At 41.0% G+C, this 23,688-nt stretch overlaps 2 protein-coding genes across 4 annotated transcripts in view; both read right to left on the reverse strand.

The window, feature by feature from the left end:
* Nucleotides 1-2,004, reverse strand: part of sema3h (sema domain, immunoglobulin domain (Ig), short basic domain, secreted, (semaphorin) 3H) — a 54,919-nt gene extending 52,915 nt beyond the window's left edge. For all 3 annotated transcript variants that reach the window (XM_072366731.1, XM_072366730.1, XM_072366729.1), the window contains exon 1: nucleotides 1,344-2,004. In XM_072366731.1, coding sequence (XP_072222832.1) covers nucleotides 1,344-1,443 — 100 coding nt within the window. In that variant the 5' untranslated portion in view covers nucleotides 1,444-2,004. The remainder of the gene's footprint in view (nucleotides 1-1,343) is intronic.
* Nucleotides 2,005-14,456: 12,452 nt separating this feature from the next.
* On the reverse strand, nucleotides 14,457-23,399 carry rhoab (ras homolog gene family, member Ab). Its single transcript, XM_072366734.1, has 5 exons — nucleotides 23,282-23,399; nucleotides 16,767-16,924; nucleotides 15,712-15,832; nucleotides 14,829-14,959; nucleotides 14,457-14,716 (listed from the first exon to the last, which is right to left on the reverse strand). The coding sequence occupies exons 2-5, from the start codon at nucleotides 16,920-16,922 to the stop codon at nucleotides 14,543-14,545; spliced, it is 582 nt and encodes a 193-aa protein (XP_072222835.1). The 5' UTR covers nucleotides 16,923-16,924; nucleotides 23,282-23,399; the 3' UTR covers nucleotides 14,457-14,542.
* Nucleotides 23,400-23,688: the final 289 nt, after the last annotated feature.

A 23,688-nucleotide genomic window follows, 5' to 3' on the forward strand; every position in this document is an offset into this window, starting at 1 on the left:
AACGCTTTGCACAGTGATACAAGTATATGCGGAAAAGGACAGAGAAACTGAGAAAAAGAGGTGAAATGCACTACATACTATGCATTAAGCAGTTCTTCACCAGTAAATTGATGATGTTTCAATGAGTTATGGCCATCTTTTCCCTTGTTTAAGGAGGCTCTGTTATGTCCATCATCAGGTTTTTTCTAGTGTCCACTGCGTGGATTTCACGGTGGTTAACAGATCAGCCTGAGGCCAAAATATAATTAATTTGGTGGTAATCAAGAGCTGGGATTTCTGCCATCTGATAATCGCTTCTTTGTGAGCCATAGCTGAAACTAACAGCAACGGACACGTTTCCAAATCCTGAAGGGGGGAGAGGGGGTTGTGCTGACAAGGAGTCAATTTATGGCAGGGAGGATGTCTTTGGTTGGGAAACTTAATTGCTAAATTGTTTCAAAGTTGTTGGCAAAAGACCAAGAGGAAATAAATTTGAAAGGGAAAAAAAAGTAGTATCTCATTTGAATTATCGTTCTCATTTCACTTTAGAAAAACTTTTGCTGTCAATACTGATAACACTGGAACACATTTGTTTTTGCCAAACGCATTTCTGACAAAGAAGCTGCAAGTAAACGTCTTTTCAGAAATCTGTCCGTAATTCTTAGCTGTTACAGAAATGTCATAGTGAAAGCTGCACAGGGATTAAACAAAAAGAACAGAAGATGTGAGATAGTTTAAACTGACTCTGTCTGGTGAAAGAGAAAACATGGGGGGGGGGTCACCACAATGATTCCCCTGACTGTCAGAAATAAGCATCCATCACAGAATCCTGCCTGGTTGATCTTAACCTACTGCCCCCACCCCCAGGCCCCCTCTGTAGTTATGTTTCTTCTCCACTTTCTTGTGCAATAAGAGGTTATCTGAAATATTTCAAAAGTACCCACTTCAAGCCACTAAGTACATTATTTTAAAAAGTCTCGACTGTTGGGGTTTCTACAACCTAACTTCCCTTTCTCGCCTCTTTATATGTCTCTGTGTCTGCAGGTTCTCGCAACTCTACATTACATTTGAAAGAAACAATGAACCTAAGTATTTCAAGAAGAAGCAAACCCCTTATTATGCTGTCAACGTTTGAAATTGTCAATGTGTAATTTAGGTGTACAAGTGTGAAAAGGCTTCAAAAGAGGGGCTTTCACAACATGTGGGCATTAACAGAAGAAGAAAGAAAGAAAGGTAAGAGAAAAGAGAAGTTGTGTGTTACTCCATCCACCTGCATGTGTGTGTGTGCAGAACGGCAGAGCGACAGATGTATAAGACACTCGGAGTGATGAGCTGAAACACTGGAAACACATGCTGCCACTTACCAGAGTGTGTGAACTGCAGTCTTGGCTGAGATGCTCTCCATGCTCCCGTCAAAGTGGCTCCAAGGTGGGAAAGCAGGACTGCTGTCACCAGCCAATACATCTTTCTCCTCGTCACGCGCACACAAGTTCAAACCTGTTCAATTCAGCCAAGTAACACTGCTTCAAAGTCTCAGGCTTTCTTCAGATAAAGTCTTACCTGCTAAAATGTTTCTATATTTTAAAAAAAACTGTTTGAATCCTTTTAGGGTGGAAGTCCAAGTCACAAAGATGCTGAATCTATAGACTGTCCACAGTCCATGTGTATCAGCCTTGAGTAAGTCCAGACCCTTAAAATAATTCACAGCTTTTTTTTTTTTTTCTAAGAACAGCACTCACACACACACTTCACCACCTCTGTGTTTGTGAGTTAATATGTGCGTGTGGGCTTCAGAGTTTAAGGGGTGAGCGTATTCCAAGAAAAGACGAAGTCGTCTCTCTGCTGCCTCCACGCAGCTTGACAGCTCTCTACTGTTCTGAGTGTCGTCCCAGCCCCTCTCTGCGGGTGCTTTCTCTCTTTCTCTCTCTGGAAGGCGGAGGGAAAACAGATCCCAGGTCTGTGTGGCCACCCGTCACACACAAATGCAGACATCCTCGCCTATGCGTGGCTCCGGGAGAAGCTTGTTAAAGTAGAAACGAGACAGACAAATCAGCTTTCATCTTTATTCACATCTCTCTCTCTCACTTCCTCTCTTCTATTTCTCCCCTTTTCTTCTTTTTCTTAGTCATGGTATTTTCTATAATAAGGATCAAACTACAATGAGATTTACAAAAGCCACACACACAAAAAAAACAAAGCCTGGGGTTAAAATTCTGACTGGCTGCAAGTCTAAAAACTTGAAGACGTTGACTGTTAAAATAGACAAACAAACATACTTGAACATATGCACATCTACTAGTTTTGGAATCTCAAATAAAGTAGGTGTGGAAGCAGTGTAGGGCGCTCATTTCATGGGTCTGAAGTTTGGCAGAGACATCACAGTTGATGAGATGCCTGAGAAAAAATGTTCAGCGTGCTTTACTCTTAAGGGAAGAGGAAGCACAACCTCAATCTGTTGATAAGAGGAGAGAAAGTCTGGAGATGCAGTATATTCAGACAAGACCTGCATTAGAAGAAACGAGTAAGCACTCTCGATCCATTCGAAAACAAAGCCTCTCCTTCTTTCTCTCCGTTTCAAGCTCTCATTACTTTCTGTGTTAACCCAAATACAATCATTAATGCCTTCTTTCTGTCTCTGTTATTTTCATTCGCTACCAGCTCACTGGGGTACGTATGCGCAGGCTGAATTTTTCACTAGCTCGAGTTCAGGCACAGGCTAACAAGAACAATTTATTCATTCTCGGGATAAATAATGAATTTAGGCTGCATGCAAAAGAAGAAGTAGATACTCCCTCCAAGGATTTTTGGATTCATGCATGATTTATTCCCCATGCTTGTTTTCTGTAGTATAATTAGTGCATATTTCTTTTATGACACAAAGCAATTTAATTGTATGATTAATGCGATTTATGTCATCTAACCTGATGTTTGCAGGTCTTCGCAGCTTCCAGTTGGTCGAGGGTTTTGCAGACAGTCTAATCCCCCCCCCCTTGGATGCTACCAGCAGCTGCAGAAATGACCTATAGCAGGATGTTACCGTGGCTGCCTGTCTTTGTAATTAAGATTAAATGACAGTAAAGAGAAAAAGAAAATTCAATTGCAGCTCAATGACAATCAGTCATCCCGTTTAATTCATTAAACAACATGTCCACTTGTGATTTGGGGGCAGTTTTACCTCTCACTGCCTGCTGCAACCAACTCAGAGTCACCTGTTAATCAAACCCAGGAACACCCGACGATCACCGCAGGCAGTCAGTTGTCCAGTGAGCTCTTTATTTTGTTACTGGTAACAATTCTAGCCAGCCAAGTCAGTTCTTTGCAAGCATTTTACACAAACTAGTGACAGTGGTCAGAGGAACGTGTCTTTAAAGTACAATTTAATTTCTATTAGTTTATTCTTTGCGAACACGAGTTGAATCTCTTTAGGGAAATTGGTCGGTGCTAAGAAAGCTCAGAAAGGGTCACTGAAATGTTTGTTTTAAAGCAGATTACTGATGCATTACACTGCTGTCATGCTAGTGCTTCAAGTTAAAGTCCTCTGTTACACCACTAAAACTGAGGAAATACTAGAAAATTTTGAATATTACTGCAAAGGTTGCTCTGACATAGCCTTGTGCAATTACAAAACTACTTCAGCAATGCAAGAAACACCGGATGCTGCAGTCATACTTAAGCATGTGAGTCTGAGTCATCGTGGCTGTCTCTTGTACATGTGTTCTACAATCATCTGGTTGACAATAACCAAGAATAGTAACTGTGTAAGAATCTAAGTTGTCCTTGAAATCAGACCCAAAAAAGAAATGTTCATCAGATACTCAACAGCACTAACTTAAGCACAGTCTATTTTTCTTTCAGACGCTACATTGCTGAATATTCTGTGCATCACATCTCTGAGGAGAATTGGTGGGGGTAAAAAATGCAGATGCATGTAGATCGGGCAGTACTGTGGGTTTAAAATCTTCATGTCAAATCCACCTTTGGGCCACTTTAAGCGGCTGTCATAAAACACACAGACAGAGACCTCCTAAACCCATGGACCATTAAGACGGGATAATTTGAAGCTTGTTGCCGAACTCATCAGTCGGCTTGTTAATTACAACAAATGACCGCCCAAGTTAGCTTGAACAAAAAGCCTCTGATTTTTTCTAAAACGAGTGACCTAAATTAGTCAATTAGCATTTAAGTTTTGGCTGTGGCAGGTCTCAGATCCCACCGCTGGTGTTCTCTACAAACCACATAAACATACAGCCACTGCCATTAGCTCATGTGCATTCCTTGTGTTTTATGAAATGAGAGAGGAAGGAGCAGTTGATGGCTGTTTGTTTGATTTGTTTGCTTTCTGACCCAGCATGACCAATTCACAGCTGCCAATTAGAAGCATTGGGGTTTAATGTTGGTCGAAATGTTTCAGCCACAACATTAAAACTACCTTGACAGGTAAAGTGGTGAGCACTTTGACACTTGGCAACATTCTTCTGAGCAGTCAGCCAGACCTCCAAATTTCCCAGATACCAAACTGATGGGATCTGGTGTCATCAATTGTAATCAATTGTCACCAATAGTTTGGTGGGTCCCCACAGAATCCACCAAACAATTTAAAGGGCCCAAAGGATCTACCAGTACAAAATAATTTAGGACACCTTCAGATGTTCTTTATCCATAACCTCAATGATCAGAGCACTTTCGGCAGGATCCACTCAGTTTTAAGTGATCGTTTTATCATGGCTTATTGGTGTATAAAGTTAAAATATGGTGGAATATGTTTGTTTTTTTAATTGAATGTATGGACTAGGAATCTCCAAATGAATTGTCCATAGATAATAAGTCATGTTTTATTACAGCAGAGAGTGATAGCAACTTGTTACTCACAGGCTACTCATCCTATAACGTGTTATCGTGTTTAATAATACAGCGCTAACACCCGTTCATAATGAATAGATAACATATTCACTCACAAGAAAATATTAGTGTGTAATTAGTGGTTCCGGTTCTGTTTAAGCTTGCAAAAACATTTTTTTTATTTCAACGTCGCAGATTTAAGGTTACCAAAAACTCGCTTAAATCGCACATAAAAAGATAACCATACCAAAAATGTAGCTTTCCTTTGGCCCTATACTAGGAGTAGGACTGTGCTGCCATCTGCCGTTACTTTCAACCTCCAACGGCAACTCAGAGCACGCCAATTCAGCTCGAGGAGATATCGCGATAACATGAACTCGCGAAAATAAACAGGGAAACATTTGAAACAGGTTATTATTTAGCCGCTGCAAGGAAAAAGACGGAAAAATAACAGCTATAGAAATGGAACAATTAAAGACCTGCTTGATCAAAACAAGAGGAGTAGCAGCCATTGTTGTTGGTGACAAACTGCGGGCTTTTGCTTCAACACGTTTGTTTTGTAGTGACATGTGTGCACAGCTAGAGGTCAGACTGAGATCGTACCAATTTTGTACACTATTATCAGGGAGAGGGGGGAACATTAAACATTACAGAATCTAATTTCAAATGTATAAGCCTAGCAACTGAGTGTAGACACGTTCATTCTGGGATACTTTCACGATTCAAATGTTATTTTCCACGTAATTTGTCTTTCCTGAATTAAGCAGGTGTTAATTCATTCTTCGTACTTGTAATGTGTCTCATTAATACTTAAAGGGACGTTATTCGTAATAGGCTAAATTATACTTTTAATATCCTTTGTAGATTTTATACAACAACATAGACAGCTGTACACAGTTTAAATTTATAATGCTGAAGCATTATCGTACATTTTCACGATAAGATGTCTGCAGTGATATTTGGTTTTAGTCATTCTCAATAAGGGTTGTATATCTCATATTCAATTTTAGTCACTTAATCACATGAAAAAGTTCCACTCTAATTTATTTAACAGATGTGGTTGACTTTATGACAGGGTGGTGTGAGTATATCCGAGGGAGTGGATTTGACCCTCCTCGTCCTCCGCGCTCACTTTCGTGATGTGTTGGAACCTTTTGAGCGGGGGCGCGGCTGGCGAGAGCGCGCTTGGTGTCCAAACGGTAGCTTGTAGTGACAAAAATGTGTAAAACATAAGACTTACTTTCGAGCAACAACCAGACGGTATTGCATTTTTGTTTGTAGATGGCTGGTTGGTTCCTTTTAATTAAATGTGCCATGCAGACAAACTGTTGTCCCACAACTGGAACAGAGAGAGATGAACCATTACGCCTTGTATTTCAGTACAGAGGGCCTAAAAATAAAACTTTTGGAAACAACAGATTAGGTGGGTGTACTGATGACTCAGAACCACTGGGCAATCCTTGTCATAGTCTCTGTCCAAAGACATAACAAAACAACACCCCAGACAGAGGTCTGGGCAGCCGGTTGTACCAGTCCAAAGTCATCATCAAAGATCGTCTATTAGAACGGCAACTAGCACCAGACTTTAAAGGCTATGTAATGGAAATACTTAGGTTTATTGTTTCTTTCAAATGTCATGCTACTATACTCATTTGAGCTGTTAAACAGAGTCATGTCTACCTATTAAATCTGTTTTCTATTGAGTGTGACTCACCACTGGTTCTGCTTTTGCTCCTCAGTGATTTTATTGTTGCTGTTGCTCTACTTCTTGTATTTTAAGGTTATTTCACAAACAGTGTAGCTGAAAGCTCAAATGTACGAGGCTGGCAACCCTGCAATTTAGTCGTTCTTCTGTGTCCTTTGCAGTCCACAAACACATGCCTGTTGAAAGGCTAACCAGCATGAAAACGGAAACATGCAAGTGCTAGTATGAACCTGGCTTTCAATAATGTTCTCTAAAACTGAATGTACGGAGCTCAGTATGACATGACATTCTGGTCTGCAGCTCCTGTTATCTGCATTAAAGGTAACATTGCTTTGTATAGGTAATCATGCCCATCCATTTCTAAGTTTGTCACTGGCATGTGAATTTTCAAAATTTCACCAAACCCTTGATGAAATGAGATCAGAGACAGAGAGCGTGAGAGGATGGGTTTTGCCTTCATAGGAACTAAGGAGGATTCATTTTATGGGAATGCACAATTGAAGCAAAACATTTTCCCCATTTGGAGAATAATTTTGATTAAACTGGGCACCATCAGTGCAAAGTTCCAGCTTCTGAATACAAAACTTGGTTTATTGCTTTGCTTTAGTCAAATGTGAGATTTCTTCTTGTCAAATACTGACGTTTACTGACGGAAAGGGGCTTGAAAATACCACGTATTACTTTTATCTTAGAAAAGTGTCAGAGTGAGAGGTCTTTCTTTTTCCACCGCTCGTTGACTGCTTCATTGCAGATAATAGGCTCTTGTGTAACCCGCCCCCTCTCGCTTTTCCCTGCCTCCCATTGGACAGCCTCTTTCAGCCATCTCTTATCTTATTGGACACATCAAGTGAGCAATGAGCTCATATTGGTTAAAAATAGTTGGGCTTGCGCGTGGCTAAAAATAGACCAGTATATAACCACGGCGGTCGCTCTTCGTAGTGAGCTAGTCGTCTTCGGCTGATTGCCGAGGAGAGAGTGGAGGAGCAGTGAGACACTGTGAGAGTGAAAGAAAGCACAGTATCGCTCGTCACCCGCAGCACCCTCCCTCCTGCTCATTCCTTCACAAGTATTGCACCAGAAGCAGCAGTTATATCTTACATGGAGCCCGGCCGCCGGTTCTGGGTGGAGTAGGCAGTGACGGACTTCCTTCCTTCCTTTTTGACTCTTGTGTTTCCATTGTGAACGTCTCTGTGTAGAGTCGCTTTTCACAAGCAGTGTACCAACAGATGAGAGGGTGGTTTTAATACGAAAAGCTGTAAAATGTCATGCAACACACTTGAATGTATACAGACAACTGATAAATATGTGATTTAACTTAACACCAAGTGATCTTGTGGATATCAACTCAAAGAAAATAACTTAAGTTTGAAGCATGTGCTGACATGTAAAACTGAGACACTTAAAGCCTGAAGACTGCTGTTCAGGTGGCAGATGAACAGTGAAAAGCACCTGTTCCAAATCTGAATGGGACACCAGTGTTCCCTGTCTCGTGGCTAATAGAAGAGAGAACAAAATGGCCTGAATGGGTAAAAATCATAGATTGTAAATGATCCCTTAGTTTCTATCAAACAGGCTTAAAGGATGTTGAGAGTTTTGTTTCGGAGCCTCTACTTGATGACTATTTTCCCAGAAGCATCAAAACTCTCCTAAGCTGTCAAGTGTCTCATATTTTATCACCTCTCTTTGGTTGTACTCTTTGTTCACACAGTGCATACAGCACTACCAGAATGCAACTGGGCTTCATATACATTCCAATTCCAGCATTGAACATACAGATAAAGATGACTTGCCACAAAACGAGGAGCCTGTTTATTTACCGTGGGCAGTACCATCCACTTCACCCTTGTTGGACCTTGTTCCGCCATATGCATTGGTCCACAAGTTTTACTATGATGTCAACATGGGCTTTGACAGATTTAGTTATTGACCCGCCTTAGTTCTTGAATGCGCACAACATAATTTTACATCTCATGTTGAAGCTTTTGTTCAGGGGTTTCCCCCATTTGGCATTATCTGTGCTGAAGGCAAGGGCGTCTGTGTGCCTTCAAATTTGGTTGCTTGATTGTAGTTCCGAGCTCATTACTGAGTCTTACAGAACTTTTGGTTGCTGGAAAATGTGATTTCCAAGCTTTGCATTTCCTACACGTGTCTGTCAGGCCCTCCCAAACCACTGTGATTGTAGATAAAGTGAAAGCCCCTTTCTTTCTCCTGTGGAGGTGTGGGGGGTTGCCGTAAAGCAGTGGTGGTTGTTCAGTATCACATGTTACTGTCAGAATAAAAAGAAACTTCATCTCTAAGAAACCTCTGACTGTATTCAAAACCGATACAACACAGAAGCCCTATCGCTCACACCTGAGTGGCCTGTTTTTTATGTGACGGCTCAAACGAAGCTAGAAGGTTTAGAAGCAGTGAACAGGAGATTCAGCTCATCAGTTTTTGGATAAATTTTGGACAATTCTGTGTACCAACACCCAAGTGCTTTTCACACTTGAATGAATGAGAAATTCAAATCTCTTGTAAATGACTAACAATTCAAACACTGGAACCTTTGGTTAGAAAAAAAACAAAAACAAGAGCTTTTCATCATTTTCATTCACTCTTCTTCTTTCGTCAATCAAAACACCACAAATGGATGAAAATAAATATGCAAAATAAATAAAATAAAGTTTGAAGTTACTTAAAATAACTATAAGAACCAAACAGAGAAAGAGGTGAATTGATAACAAAAGCAAAAAAAAAAGAAAACAAACGATCAGCAACCAAAAAGACACAAAAGGTGAACATCACGCAAGAGGCACGACACAAACGAGACGCAAAATGATCACAAGGATACAGAAACCCACCAAGAAAACGACAGGGCTGCTGTCAAAGAAACACAAAATGAGCACAAGCAGAGGCTGCAAAACAGCAGCGCAGATGTGTAACATTATGGCAGACACAGAACATCTATAAAGAAATAGATTCAACTATAGAGACACAAAGTGAGTCCAAAGGGTACAAAATCACCAACGAGAGATAGAAAACAAACTCGACCGTCACTGCAGACAGACACACATAATGGTCGTTAAGGGACTCGAAACACAACAGATACAGAAAAAATAGGGAGCTTTATAGGGCCTTTTATAGGGAAACGGGGCCCCATTGTTTTCAATCTGTCTGTGATGACATAAAGTACGGAGCAGCTTAACAACAGAGTACTCTAAATTATAGTTTATTTTCTTTTCAGGTAAAAAACTGCCCTCTTCCAGAAAAAGATCAGTTTTTACAAAGACTTCTTCCTGGTCAGAGAAACATAAGTTGACTTGTTCTCTGTACACATCCACCCACCGTGCCTCTTGACTGTCGGAGCCCTCCTCCTACTATCATCCATCCATTTCCTCTATGTATTCATCCTTCATCCTCTTCCTCCTCCTACTATGCCACAAAATGTTCTCATACAAGCTGCCAAAGGTCACAGTGAGCAAAGACACAAAGGTTTTCAGTGGCCTAAAGCACATAATTTAAAGCAGTAGGAGAGCTACAATATAACAATCCTCCCGTATCAGAATAATTGCCTCAAGGTTAGGCATGATTAAGTAACTTATGTGAATACTAATCAGACTGAAAAAGTCCTGTTTTTACATTCTCTTGCTCTATATGCTAACATGTTCCCTCTGGTGATTATCACAATAGCAGTCCTGCAAGTGAGGATTTTTGTCTTTGAATTAATGTGGCTGGTTTCATAAGATAAAGGAGACGTGGAGAGATCATCTGGGAAAAAAGACATTCCGATAATACTGTTTAAAAGCAAAGGAGACAGCATGTGCTGCGTGCTGGGCTGAACATGGGTTGTATGCTTTTAGAATAAGCTTATGCAAAAGTGTTCTCAACACGAGCATCTTTCTCAAACATCCATGTTATTCTTGGATTTCCGCTCGCCACACAGCAAAGGCATACAGCCCCTCAGTTTCCAACTCCACAACATCCAGTTTCATCCCACGCAGGCTGAAAAAAGTGCTTCATCTCAGCATCCCACACACTCAGCAGCACCGGCCTCAGAGAGAGGCTGCTGGTACATCCTCTCTGAGTGTGGAGTGCTGCTGCTCTCTGCTCTCCCACCAGGAATCATACCAGTTTCTGCTATTTGATCTGGGTCTGAACTCCTAAGAGTTTTGATGCTTATTGGTAATTCATTTGGTTCCGAAGTTTAATTTCTTTGTCACTTCTTTCAAATAATACTTCACATTTAAAGGCAGGATATCACTCTTCTCTCGTAGTTCTCCTCTAGAGCCTCTTTCTTCTTCTATGCTGTCATCTGGAAACTTGAGTTGAGATTAAAGGGCTGAATTTGGAGCAAGCCTTTTTAGATAACAGCCTTCCAGTCTCTGAGGATGTAAAACTGGCTTCACTGAAGACAGACGCTGGTTTTCGATCCGCTTCTGTTTGATGACAGGTCTGTGTCCTTCCAGGCCAACTCCTGCTCAGCTGAGGCTGCATTCCCCAATAACTTGTACTTACATACTTGGACAGCAGTCTTTGATTTACGGTCATCTAACATCTGCACTGAGCTGTGCTGAGTTTCCACTGTGCTGTGTGTTTGTATTTTGCTACCAGCTAACAAGAAGTTAAAAACGCACGGTAGAGCGAGATATATTTAAGCTTTCAGGGCAACGTTCCGAGTCTGGTTCTGCCAGAGGTTCCTTCGTGTTAAAAGGGAGTTTTTTTCTTTCCACCGCTGCCTCGTACATGCACAGGATGGGGGGTTGGATCAATGAGAAGCTTCGATGCAATCTGTTAGGCTTCCTTAGCTATTCTTAATTGGCTTTGAACGAATTGGACTCATTTTGAATTTAACAAAGTAGATTTGATTATTTTACAATGAATTGGATTGTAATGGGTTTGAAATAGACTTTATCTGTGAAGTGACTTCAGATTTGTTGCCATGTGGCGCTACATAATAAAACTGAACTGAATAAATCATCTTACACGTTTGAGAATGGATGCATTATATTTAGCCTGAGTAAAATGGGTTCAAATGCTTTATTTTTTTTTTTTTTACATGAAATGTTTGACGATCATGTCTAAAAAAAATAGTTAAAAGAAATGAAAGAGTCAAACATCATTGTCACAATCATGTTCGCTATCTGTTAGCAAATAATGCTTTTTTAGGGTAAGCAGGATTTCTGAAGGTGGTCAGACTTTCAATTTGCATCTGCAGTACAGGCAAAGCTTGAGGTTTAGATTTGTTGTCGTAGCTGTTTTCTTTTGCTAATCACTCCGTCCTGTAGGTTGATGCTTGCATGTATTAAGCTTGAAACGCATAAAAAACAGCACATAAAACAACTATTCCACGTCTCCATTTCAATTTCATGTGAACTTCAAAGCTCTTTCTGAAAGCACAATAAATAGGAGCTGAGTGTTATAGAAAGTAATTTATTACACAAACCAAAGCTAGTTTACAAATACAGTTTCCAGTCATGTGCATGTGTATTGTCTAGTATGAACAAACCCACATTTCATATTTACAGACTTTGCATACAGCTTGGTTTTCCTGTTCCTTTGTTTACGTCACTGTTTCAGCGTCCAAAAATCAGGATTTAAAATTACAGTAAAATCTAGAAATAAAAATGATTTGTACATTAGGAAACTTAAGTCATCTTTCATTTTGTCTTCTCGGCCAAGTTTGTGTGCAAAACAAACCAACAGAAAAAAAAATGCCAGCACTCGGTGGCCCCAACGATGCTCCAGACAGGCAGCCGAGAGGCCAGCCTTACTCCTGACTGCCCAACAACAGCATTTGGCAGGGATGATTGACGGGTCATTACAACCAAGTGTAAATCATCTGAGAAATCCAGGTCAAGCGCAAAAGAAGAAAAAACTAAAGCAACAACACGAGTAATTCCCTAGTTTTCCACCTCTTATTTTTTTCAAAAGTTTTTTTTTAAAATACTGATAAGACAGGTTTCTGACTTTTTCTTTTTTTTTTTCTTTCAAAAGCTGGAAATAAAGTACAAAAACAACAACACAAGACTGGTTTCTGGAACAGGCTCAACCCTGTAGGCCAGGAAGAAGAACAGGAGGGTAGAACGCTGTCAAAGAGCCTAAATCGGCCAGTTAAACACACCAAACAGTCAGGAAAGGCTGGTGGCTATTTGAACCCGAATACGACTGGCCATGCTTAGTTTTTAAGTTTTTTTTTAAGAAAACGTTTTAAAAACACCCCAAAATTAACAGCAGGAGGTTTAATCCTGTCTGCACAGCGAGACAAATCACCTGCACAAAACCCATCTGGCTTAGCAGCCTGACAATCCTGGCATTTCCATGCACAGTACTGTGGATAAAGAGGTCATTTTACACGTTCCGTTCGTCTCATTAACTGACAGAGCAGGTGGCGGATACAAACAGTTCACCAGAATAATGCAAGTGACACTACGGGACATCCCAGACACCTTTTCCCCCTTAAATTAATAACTAGGTCTCATTACTGTACACTCAACCTTTGTAAATGCCTAAAAACAAAATGTTTGTAGTCGTTCATCCAAAATAAGGAGAACAGTGGCTTGCGTGTAAACGACACATCCTTCTCCTTGTTCTTCGTCCTGGTCTAAAACCAGAGGAAGATGAGCACCAGCAGTCAGCTAAGTGGAACAGGAAGGGCTGGGAGCTGCTGAGGCGGTACCATGCAGGCCAGAAAGCTACTTTTGTCATCCAGCACAACCACGATTCATCTGCCACTTCCACCTATTCAGTCCAACAAATTTAAATGTTAAAAAGTTGTTTTTTTAAAAAAAACAAAAAAAACATGCAAACAACAGCTGATCACCCCCTCAAAGTAGACAAAGCAACTGCAGTAAAGAGCAGCACGTGTGTTGCTGTCCTGCTTTGCCACAAGTAAGCAAACATTACAGTGACGTGTACAGCACTGGAATGGGAAGAGGACTGCGGTTCGAGCAGGAATAGATCACCATCTGACGTACACTCTGAATTAGATTATCAAATTTAATTCAAACGCAGCACCGAGGACAATTTTCTTGAAACTCGAAGTGCACAGAAATAAAGCACTCAATATCAGGTGACCAGTAGATTATCTCAGTAAGACAAGAGCTCAATGTGTGTGTGTGTGTGGTGGTGGTGGTGGGGGGGGGGGGGGGGGGGGGGGGGGGATTAGCCACAGTGAGAGAAAATGGCATCGAGGTGTGCATGCGAGCATGTCAACTTTGATCAAACAAATGAGGCCTGAGCACCTGACAGCTTGTTTAATACCTCAGAGCAATTTAATTTTCTTTTTGCATTCAGTTGACCACAAACAAAACTCAAAAATGTTTAAAAAGAAAAAAAAAATAATTGAGGAGCTCTTGTTAATACAGCTTACTGGTGATTTGTCTACTTTTGGGAGTGTTCAAATGATTTGCTCATATTACCACAGCATGGAAGCAGAATGAGAGCGCAGAATCATGAGGCGCTGCCCTGGTTGGTTTGGCGTTCGTCTCAACGGTCACGCTTGCTTTCTGCGCCTCATTCTTTCTATCCCACCACCTGTACAACTCCAGTCCCATAAACACCTGGGGATAAGTAGTCCACTGGTGGCCGTTTACAGTGGTACTCGCATACTGTGCTGTGTTTGTCCATCTGTTCAGTCATCAAGGCAGAAAACAAACTTTTTTGGACTGGGATCTCTTAATAATCCTAATCTGAGTAAGTGGTTTGCTGAAAAGACTAAATATACCAACTCTGGGCTGGTAGCTGGTGTATATCTCCCAACCTGATGGCACGCCCACAGACAAAGAGCCCGATGGTTTACAGCGGTAGTCATTTACTGTGCTCCCTCCTCGCCCATCCACCCACCCACCCATCTCCATCAAAGCTTCCCACACTTATGTCCCAGGGTAAATTCAGTCCAACAAACAGCCAGTTTACAGTGGTAGTCATTTACTGCACTCTTTTCTTCCCCTTCCCCCCTCCCCTTCTAGTAATCCCTCCCGAGCCCTATTTTCGGGTTTAACAACCCAGTGTGAAAACAGTCCAAATATGCCTGCCATTTTAGAGCAGTACACATTTATTGCTCTTCTTTCCGCGGCGTGCCTGCAGTGCCGCCCTGGTGGCCATCTCGAACACCTCCCGCACTCCGTCCTTGGTCTTGGCAGAGCACTCCATGTATCCGAAAGCTGCGATGCGACCGGCCATGTCCCGGCCCTCCTCTATCTTCACTGGCTCCTATTGGATGAGGAGAGAACCAGGAATTTGGTGAGACATTCGCTGTACATAAACGCTCCATCTCAACACAGCGTACTCTGCCGACAACATGATGATCATCCGATAATCCTACCTGCTTCATCTTGGCCAGCTCTCGACGTGTGTGATCGTCGTTGCGGAGGTCTTTCTTGTTTCCTACCAGGATGATGGGGACGTTTGGACAAAAGTGTTTGACCTCTGGGGTCCATTTCTCTGGAATATTCTCTGTTAAAAAAAAAGAGAAAACAAATAAATAAATCAGAGGAGAAAGGAACATCAATACTTCTGTGCTGGAGATCTTCATTTTATTATGTGGGTGCATCTAAAATCCAGACTACTACAGCCGAATAAAAGGAAAAAAATAACATTTTTAGATTTGTACTGGCAAGTTTTCTTGTGCTACGTGTCAAATCCTCTGAAAAGAGACGTTTCTTTCTTTTGGTGTCAGTAGCTGCAGACATATAGCAGCTCTTCCATCATGTAAGAATCATTAAATAACACGCCACAAATGCTACTTTCAGCATAAACATAACCTCAAAAGAACGATCTGTAAAACAACCATAAAAGATCTTTTTTTTAGAATGAATCGTTGCTTCATTAAAAACAGGTACATCCTCTTTATTTAAGTCTCATATGCTGCTTACATTTTTGCAACTTTTTTTAAATATTTTTTTTACATTAAATGAGGTACAACCACCTCCGTATAATCATGGCAGTGCGGTTCATAATCATTACAAGAGACACGACTTGTATTACAGCATGTCTATATGTCACAGTTAAGCAAAAGACTCGTTTCAGTTTGGATTAAAGTGAATTCTGCACATGTAAGCAGTTCCTCTTAAGATTCATGACAGGATGAGCTCACAATCTGCAGAAATTCTGAAGGAAATGGAAAAATGGGGAAGTGTATGGGAAAGCCAGACAAGATGTGCTTTATGTCATACTTGAATGCGTCCAAGTGTGCGGTTTGTACTCACCCAAGCTGTCGGGGCTGTCTATGGAGAAGCACATGAGGATAACGTCAGTGTCTGGGTAAGAGAGAGGTCTCAGCCTGTCGTAGTCCTCCTGACCGGCTGTGTCCCAAAGAGCCAACTCCACCTGAGACAAGAGCAGAAAGGAGTTATTATTCTCACTTCAAAGCTCAAGCTCATGACCATTTCTTCATTTCATGAATATGGAGCAGGACATGGGTTAAAATGGTCTCTTCTGACAGCAAAGCTAAATGAGCAAAGGGAAACCAGAAAAATGTGACACTTAAGAAGTAGCTTGTGTGCTCCTCTGCAGCACAGGGGGTTAGAAGTCAAGCACCCAATAAAGACTCACTGTCCCAGAATCCCATTAACCCAGAAGGAGGTCAGGACTCTGGAGTTTGTGGCCAATGAGTGCATCGGGGTTACAAATTTATAACGGAAAAACACAAGCAGTGCATCATGGACCTGAGTATTATAGTTCTCTTTAATACCACTGGTCCAAATGTATCTTCAGAGGACTGGTACGGATTGTTACAAAATCAAATCAATGAAGCCCCGAGGCAGAGGACAAACAGCATTTTATATCATGCAAACCTAACAAAAGACAGAGGAACACTGTGAGACGCCATCGCTAAGCTCAACACAAGAAATCTGCGGAAAAAGACCAGCCTTCCCAGATGAACGTTGCACTGAGGGGAGATGTGAAAATGGGACAGCACAGTGTTATCAAAAGTCAATTACTTGGCTCTGAATGTAGAACTAAAGTGCTGAGCATGTTTAAGCACCAAGGGACCATAATTAGCCCTAATGCAGAGGCAATCACCACAGTAGAGACAAAAAAAGAGGGATAACGTGGTGACACTTAGGAATTAAATCAACTGTCTAAGTAAAAATGTTCAAACTTTATCTGAAAATACATATCATACCATGTTTGTTCACCGAGCAAAGCAGACACTTATCCAGAAGGGACCACAGCTCAGAATGTGAATATATCAAAGAAACACTACCAGTGAAATTAACTATAAAGACTCAATGTCACTGAATGTCTGCCGATGTCTCACCTGTTTGCCATCCACCTCTATGTCAGCAACATAGTTCTCGAACACGGTGGGAACGTAAACCTCGGGGAACTGGTCCTTGCTGAAGACAATCAGAAGACACGTCTTCCCACAAGCTCCATCCCCCACTATCACCAGCTTCTTACGGATGGCTGCCATCCCTGGAGGAAGACAAGCAGAAGGAAGCAAAAGTTACAACCATGTAGCCTGAGGAAAAGGATGACATGAAGAGTAATACGGAAAATAATTGTGACCAGTGGAAGAAATACACAAGAATCTGGTGTATATGTTATCTGGTCTGTTACGACCTCTCCAAGAGGCCATTACAAGTATTAACATGGAAGTGATGAGTGATGTTTGTGGCATTCAGTAATGTAGAGCGGAGCAGAGCAGAAGTGCCATGCAACACTACACCCGACACTTTTAACCACAGTGATAGAAAGCAGCTCTCTAACCTGAGGCTAAGAGGGTTGCAGGATGAGAAAAGAAATCTAAAACGGATACCAATTCTTTTATTTGTTTTCACATACTTCTCTTAGAATTACACAAATGGCCTGGAAAGAGCAGGAATCACTTTTGTTCAATTTAAACAACTGTGTGTGTGTGTGTGTAACACCCTGATGGGGAGACTACAAACACACACACTGTTATACTGTCCCCACGATTTCCATGCCTGCCACTGCAGCTTCCTGTCCTGCCTGTACAATGGTTACATATTTATGCATCACGCTCTTTGAAGCAATCAGGAAGTCACATTTAGTTCCAGTAACTCATCACGGTGAAAGACCTGAAAGGTGCATCAGTGTAAATGTGATTGGACTGCATTGTCCAACAAAAGGAAGTAACTGCAAATAGATGACATGCAAACACACCGCATAGTGCCATCGAGACAGAACTCTCACATGAACACAATGATCTGGGAAGGTGCAGCAATGTCAATCACGCTGCCCTGTTACAGTCAGTCAGGTGGAGACCACAATTCCTGAAACTTCTCAACAACAAATGTCTTTGATATGCAGAAGTGGAATTTCTAAGGAAGTATATTGTGCTAAACTAGCAAAAACTAAGATAAAGTGCTGAAAACATCCAATCTAAAAACAGTATAGCATGCATATATAGCATTTGGCCTCAAACCTTTTTCCATTGGTGTGTTTTTGTTTTCCGTCCCATTCGTGCATGAACAAGAAATTATTTGTGCATGACTGACATTTACAGATACTATAAACTACATTTTGCCTAATTATCTTCAGCTTCTGGCAGCCCATTTGGCCCATCTGATTAGCAGCTGGCCTTTGTAAGTGCTGTGAGACACTTGTACCAACTTCTCCTGACAACATGTTCACACAGGGAAAAAAACTTGCTGTAGCCCAGTGGACAACTAGTTGCATTCACATTTGAAAGTGTATATTAGCATAATAGCCCTCCTCAGGTTAAAAATGCCTCAGATACACAGTCTTTTCTGCCCACACCCCCATTAGGTTCTGACTGAGACAGACCAAAGCACTGAGAGGTGCTGCAAGCATCCTATAAATGGTACAGAAATACTCTTAAGTAGGACAGCAGTGTCAAAAAAGATTGGACCATTCCCCCCATGGATAAAGAGAAAAGACAAAAATGGGGACAGCTGTAGCCTAGAGGTTGATGTGTGGTCACTGTTTGAAGAATATAACCAATGGGTAAACAGTTATATGTGGCCTCATTTTAACAAAAGCTCTCTCGGTGTCTTTAGACCTACTGTGCTTATTAGTAAACAGGAGTCACACTACACTGACACAAAATATGGTGTCTGTCTGGAACAACTGTTTGGAAATAGCATGAATTAAAAAAAGTTAATGAGGCAATAGGTGCACAAGACTGGACAACGAGAAACTGTCCAGGATCCACTCAAACAGGTTAATCTCAGCAGCAAACAGGAAGGAAAACACCCCGTACAACTGTACCAAAGACAATATATATTTAATTGGCATGATTGAATGTTTTGTCGTCACCTAGAAGCATCTTGCTGTAGCAGATTTTAATTACTAGGGCAGTAATTCAATGGAGATGTCAGAGTGAATGTAACGTGGCCAATCTCAAAATTTTCTAGGTCTGTAGCTGATTTGTGAAAACAGCTTATGACACTTTATGCAAACAGAGTCATCAAAACTTTGGAAATTCAATTAAAAATATTCTGTTGAAACAAAGCTAGTTCATGTGGATTAATTTCTACTTATAATGCTGGAATGATAATAATTCTGACCAGGGCTGTGCTCATGTAATTAATCCTGCATTGTCCTACATACCAAATTCTCAAAAATATGCCATGCCATGTCCAAAAAGAAAATAATATATATATGAAAGAGACAAAAGTAAGAAATCATTGTCTCTTATTGTTGTTGATTGGCTTTCAAACACATCAGATGGATCAGTTTCTGTTAATGCAACACTGCCCAACATAAAGAAACACTTGAGAACTGAGACGTGGGCCATGGAGGCGGTCACCTTTAGACCAAGTATCAAAAGGAGGATAAATCAAGTATGAACATGGGGTGAAAAACTGAAACCGAGCCCATCCGCATAGTTTTGTTGGCAGCTGTAAACACCTAGCCACCGCAGATAATAGATTCATACTTTGGTCAGGCATCAGACATGTAACACCAAGCTATGTCCTGTGGACTTCTTTAAATCATAGCCTAATTTTTTGCAGATAGGACATATTTAAGTATGTTAAGGTAAGAGAGGGCTGATAATTCTAAAAAGTCCTGCACAGATATCCACCCCTGAGTTATTATAATCCAAGTAGATAATAAGGACGAGGCAAGATGTGCAAATCCCTACCCCATCTGCATGTTGCTCATGAGACAGTGACATGAAATTCAAAGAGACAAATGACAGATAAGGAGAGACGTAGATAACCCTAACAGAATCAAAGAAGGCTTGATAAAGATGGAGAAACGGGCATCTCCTGTGATAAACAATGTTAGTGGGGACTGATGACAGCAGCGGTAAACGATGCTGTCAGTTCAGTAATTCTCAGCCAACTTTTCTAAGAGTTTTTGATTGATATTTCATAAAGAGGGAGCCAAAAAATATTGTGGTCCCTGGGAAACCTTTTGTGAGTAGCTTTTCTAACTCTTTTCGAAGGCGTCAACATAACAGGCCTCATAACGCCCGGTTAACTATCCAGCATGATCAATCAAACTGACGTTCCCATCAGACACAATCTGTCTTCTTGACAAAAGGGCAGCTTGTCAAACCCACTTATGTGTCTACATCATCAGGTTTTCAAAAACGAAACCCCTTCTGAGGTGTCTTTGAAGTGAGTCACAGTTCATTTGGGCTTTTCTGAATCTATGACACAGCTTTCAAAACGTTATCAGCATGGTTTCTGTTTAAATGACGATTCACCATCATGTCCTTCAGAAAACCCCACACAAGCGTCAGTTGCATTTAAACGCATGCGTGTCTGCTGCTGGCAGGAAATACCCCACGCAGTTTTCAGGGTGGAAAATTAGCCCCTGCTTAAGGATGTTAACGGAGTGCAGACTGATGAATATTTCAGCCTCAGATATAAACTTGGCAGATGCTCTTCTTCTGCCACATGATGAGCGTTTCTGTGGCAGTCACCATTTGGAATGAATCCATTACTGTGAACAGATTGTCCTGCACGATTATCCTCATCATTATGTCGCCACAGTAAAAAAGCAAAAAACAGTACGACTTCAGACTGTGTAAATGTGTAAACACGGAAAGCTTTGGTGCAGCTGACCAAAACTGTGTATGAATAGAACTGTATGTTGAGCAGATTTACGATTTGTAGGCGCATGTAGAGCTGCATGATGTCCAAAAGGAGAATACTTCTGAAACTTTGTAATCTCAACATGCAGAAAATGGTAATTACATTACAAAGTCAAGTCTTTCGGATTGTTGGTTGATGCATAAAATGTGATCAATGTATGATGAGCAGAGACTTCGAGTCAATAAGATGTCTGTGGAGGAAGTAGGCGAGTTTCCTTATGTGAAGTGATAATCAGTTGTCTATCAATGACTTCAGCAGCTAATGCAATACACAGTGACCTGAGCCTTTGTTGATAAGATGTTATCTCTCGCTATGAAATATGAAGCCGATTCTGTGGTGCGTGGCCTCAACTTCATCATTTTCCCATAAGGCAGCAATGCAGCCAACAAGTTATTTGCAAATATCAGCACCATCAGCATAAAAAGCACATGAATCATGCATAGACCTTCTGTTTTGCCATGTCACCGTCAAGCACTTAATCTTCTCATCGAAGGACAAGTTCATGCTAAAACAGACCTAATAGAACGATCATTTATTTATAAGTTCAAATCCTTTAAAACTGCAAATTACCACCAATAAAAGGCTCTCACTAGAAAGGAATCAAAGTTGCATTCAGTAGACTAAAGATACAACAGATGCAATTTTCTCTACCGACACCAGTTTCCAAACATTTTAAAGACCCATGGTGCCAATTTAGTTTAATGTATAATTGACAGCACATTAAAACATTTGGCCCCAACTCAAACTTCCACATCAAAATACATGCTTTATGTATGATCTGATCTCCACGAGCCTTATATGCTGGTAACTGGTTGTAACCAGTCAAGCAGGAAATTGGCTTCTTTTTTTGTGCACCTGCCATTAGTCAAGCAATTTGTGAAGAGATACAACAAGCAAACATCATCCGCTCGGACACCAGGACAACCACACAGGCCAAAGACAAGACGTACAAGTTAAACCAAAGATATGAAGATACCAATCAGTCATATGGATATAATCTATTATACAAAGACACTACATACATTTATGGTCAATATAATAATTTTAATGTAGGCAGCATGCCATGTTAAATACCTTTATGTTCATTCAGAGGCTTCTTCAGCTCTGCTGCAACAAAGAACCAAACTGGAGACAATTCCTGCCCACAGCATTGTGTCACTAATGACTAATTACTGTGTTTATCTACACTGTAACTGTAGACTCCCCACTTTGGGATTAATAAACATAATTAAATAAATAAAAAAAAAGAATGGCTTATCATATGAGTGCATTGTTGATTCTTTGGGACTACAGACTTTTAGAAAGTTGAAGAAAGTTAACAGTTATTAAAGCATTGTTCGTTTCAACAAGTAACACTGAATTGTTCCTTTAGCATTTTGGAGAAAACAGTGCAAAATGGGCAGTCATTAATCTTCTATGGCTCTCAGACAAGAGGAAAATAATATCAGTAGTAGGCATGTCTGACTAAAGTGTACAATAAGACTTGATCAGTGACCAATTAGTCCAAATTGAGCATAGACTGTATGGCATCATCTATTTCTAATATGTACTTTTAGAGATTCAGGTACAGATGTTCTAAAAATAAAAAATAAAAATAAAAAAAATGTTCCTGCTTTGCGTCACAAAGCTGAACATTTCCATAGTGCTTCTGCCAGCACCACTATCACCGCTGCCATATTTCCCTTCCTCAATAGTGTATCATATCTCTAATTTTCTGCGTTTAAAGAAAACACAGCGAGAATACTGACACAAATATGAATACCGAAGAACCATAAAAGTATGACTGTTACTTTGTCACTCCAAGCCCAGGTAGTCAAATATTTAACACTCGTGGCTACTTAGGAAGCCGTTTTGTGTGGTCTCCTTACCACACTGCATGTAAGGTACTGAAAAAAGTTGTGTCTTTGCCTGTCTGAGCTCCCAGTGTTAAATCAAACATTGTTTTTTCTTTAAACAGCTAGCCACTGGGTGGGTCAGCAGAAAGATGGCGTCATCACAGAGGCAACAGATGGCCAATGTGTCCGCAGTGGAAGAATGGGTGGGTGGCCAAGATCCAAACGAAACACTGAGACAGAACCATATCAATATACAAACGACCTCTCAGGGGATAAAACTGTTCACATCAAAACGTGATATAAAGACCCGTCCAACTTAAAATGCGATCCAAAGTTAAACCGATGTGCTGTCCTATCATTAAAACGACGGCTAATATTAACCTAGTGTTTAAAGAGAGTAAACTGACTGATTATTCAATTTAAGGTTTGATATACCTCTGGGAGATCACCGTCAACGTAAGTATACAAGACGAAATTTTGAGCCGCCGGGAAGCCGCCTAATTAGTCGAGGCAAGTCAGGAAAAGAACCTCATTGTTTGGTTACGGCTCGAAAATTTAGGCCAGTCTGTGAGGTTCAGTTTTTAAGCCTTATGAAGTTTGAGCAGTTTATCAAAAGCTCTCGACAGAGTCGGGTAAAAAAAAAAAATCAGTTTCAAGGCGCTCTCAACTACGCATATGGCAGTTTTCAATACAACTGTGTGGCAACTGCGGAAGAGGCGCTGAAATTGAGGTCGGTTCGGGGAAAAGCGTACTTAGCTACTGTAAGCTAACCTTGCTAGCTCTTCGCTAGCACGGCCTCTCAAAGCCCAGAACAACTTTAAAAACGACCCTCTCAAACTTTTAAAATAAACAGCATGAACAAACTAGGGCTTCGTAATGATTACGTATTCGTTAATGTTGTTTACCTTCAGTTTATGTGCCAAGCAACGGGATTTTCAGTGTTTCTCGATGCTGAGTTGGTCCCCAGATCTGCCGAGTCGCAGGCTGCTTCTTCCCGTCTCAATCTGATACAATGAATTACTTCACGCGAGCGCGCAGCCACGGTTTGTAGTTTGTAGCTGGGGGAGGGGTAGCGGGCACGAGCCTGAGAGCCACGCCTGCGCGGGCACGACGTGATACGGGCACTTGGAAATTAGTAATGAAAGTACATTATTACCTTCAGCCACAAAGTCTATTTCCAGGCATGGCATTTGTAAAACTCTCATTTAGTCGGCCTGTATTCACATTTAACGGCACACCAAGACAGGGAAGTTTTACAAGTACAGGATATCTAAATGGGCATTTCTTAAACCACTACCTGGAGTTAAAAGTG

The sequence above is a fragment of the Leuresthes tenuis genome, unplaced genomic scaffold (assembly GCF_036924035.1).
Source record: "Leuresthes tenuis unplaced genomic scaffold, fLeuTen1.0.hap1 SCAF_16, whole genome shotgun sequence".
Taxonomy (NCBI): domain Eukaryota; kingdom Metazoa; phylum Chordata; class Actinopteri; order Atheriniformes; family Atherinopsidae; genus Leuresthes; species Leuresthes tenuis.

What these genes read in the sequence shown, in the direction of transcription:
- rhoab (XM_072366734.1), bottom strand. Translation starts at nt 16,922, where the DNA reads ATGGCAGCCATCCGTAAGAAGCTGGTGATAGTGGGGGATGGAGCTTGT. An exon ending in TAGAGGTGGATGGCAAACAG is followed by an intron (nt 15,833 to 16,766) that starts GTGAGACATCGG and finishes CTCTTGTCTCAG; the next exon opens with GTGGAGTTGGCTCTTTGGGA. An exon ending in AGCTGGCCAAGATGAAGCAG is followed by an intron (nt 14,717 to 14,828) that starts GTAGGATTATCG and finishes CTCATCCAATAG; the next exon opens with GAGCCAGTGAAGATAGAGGA.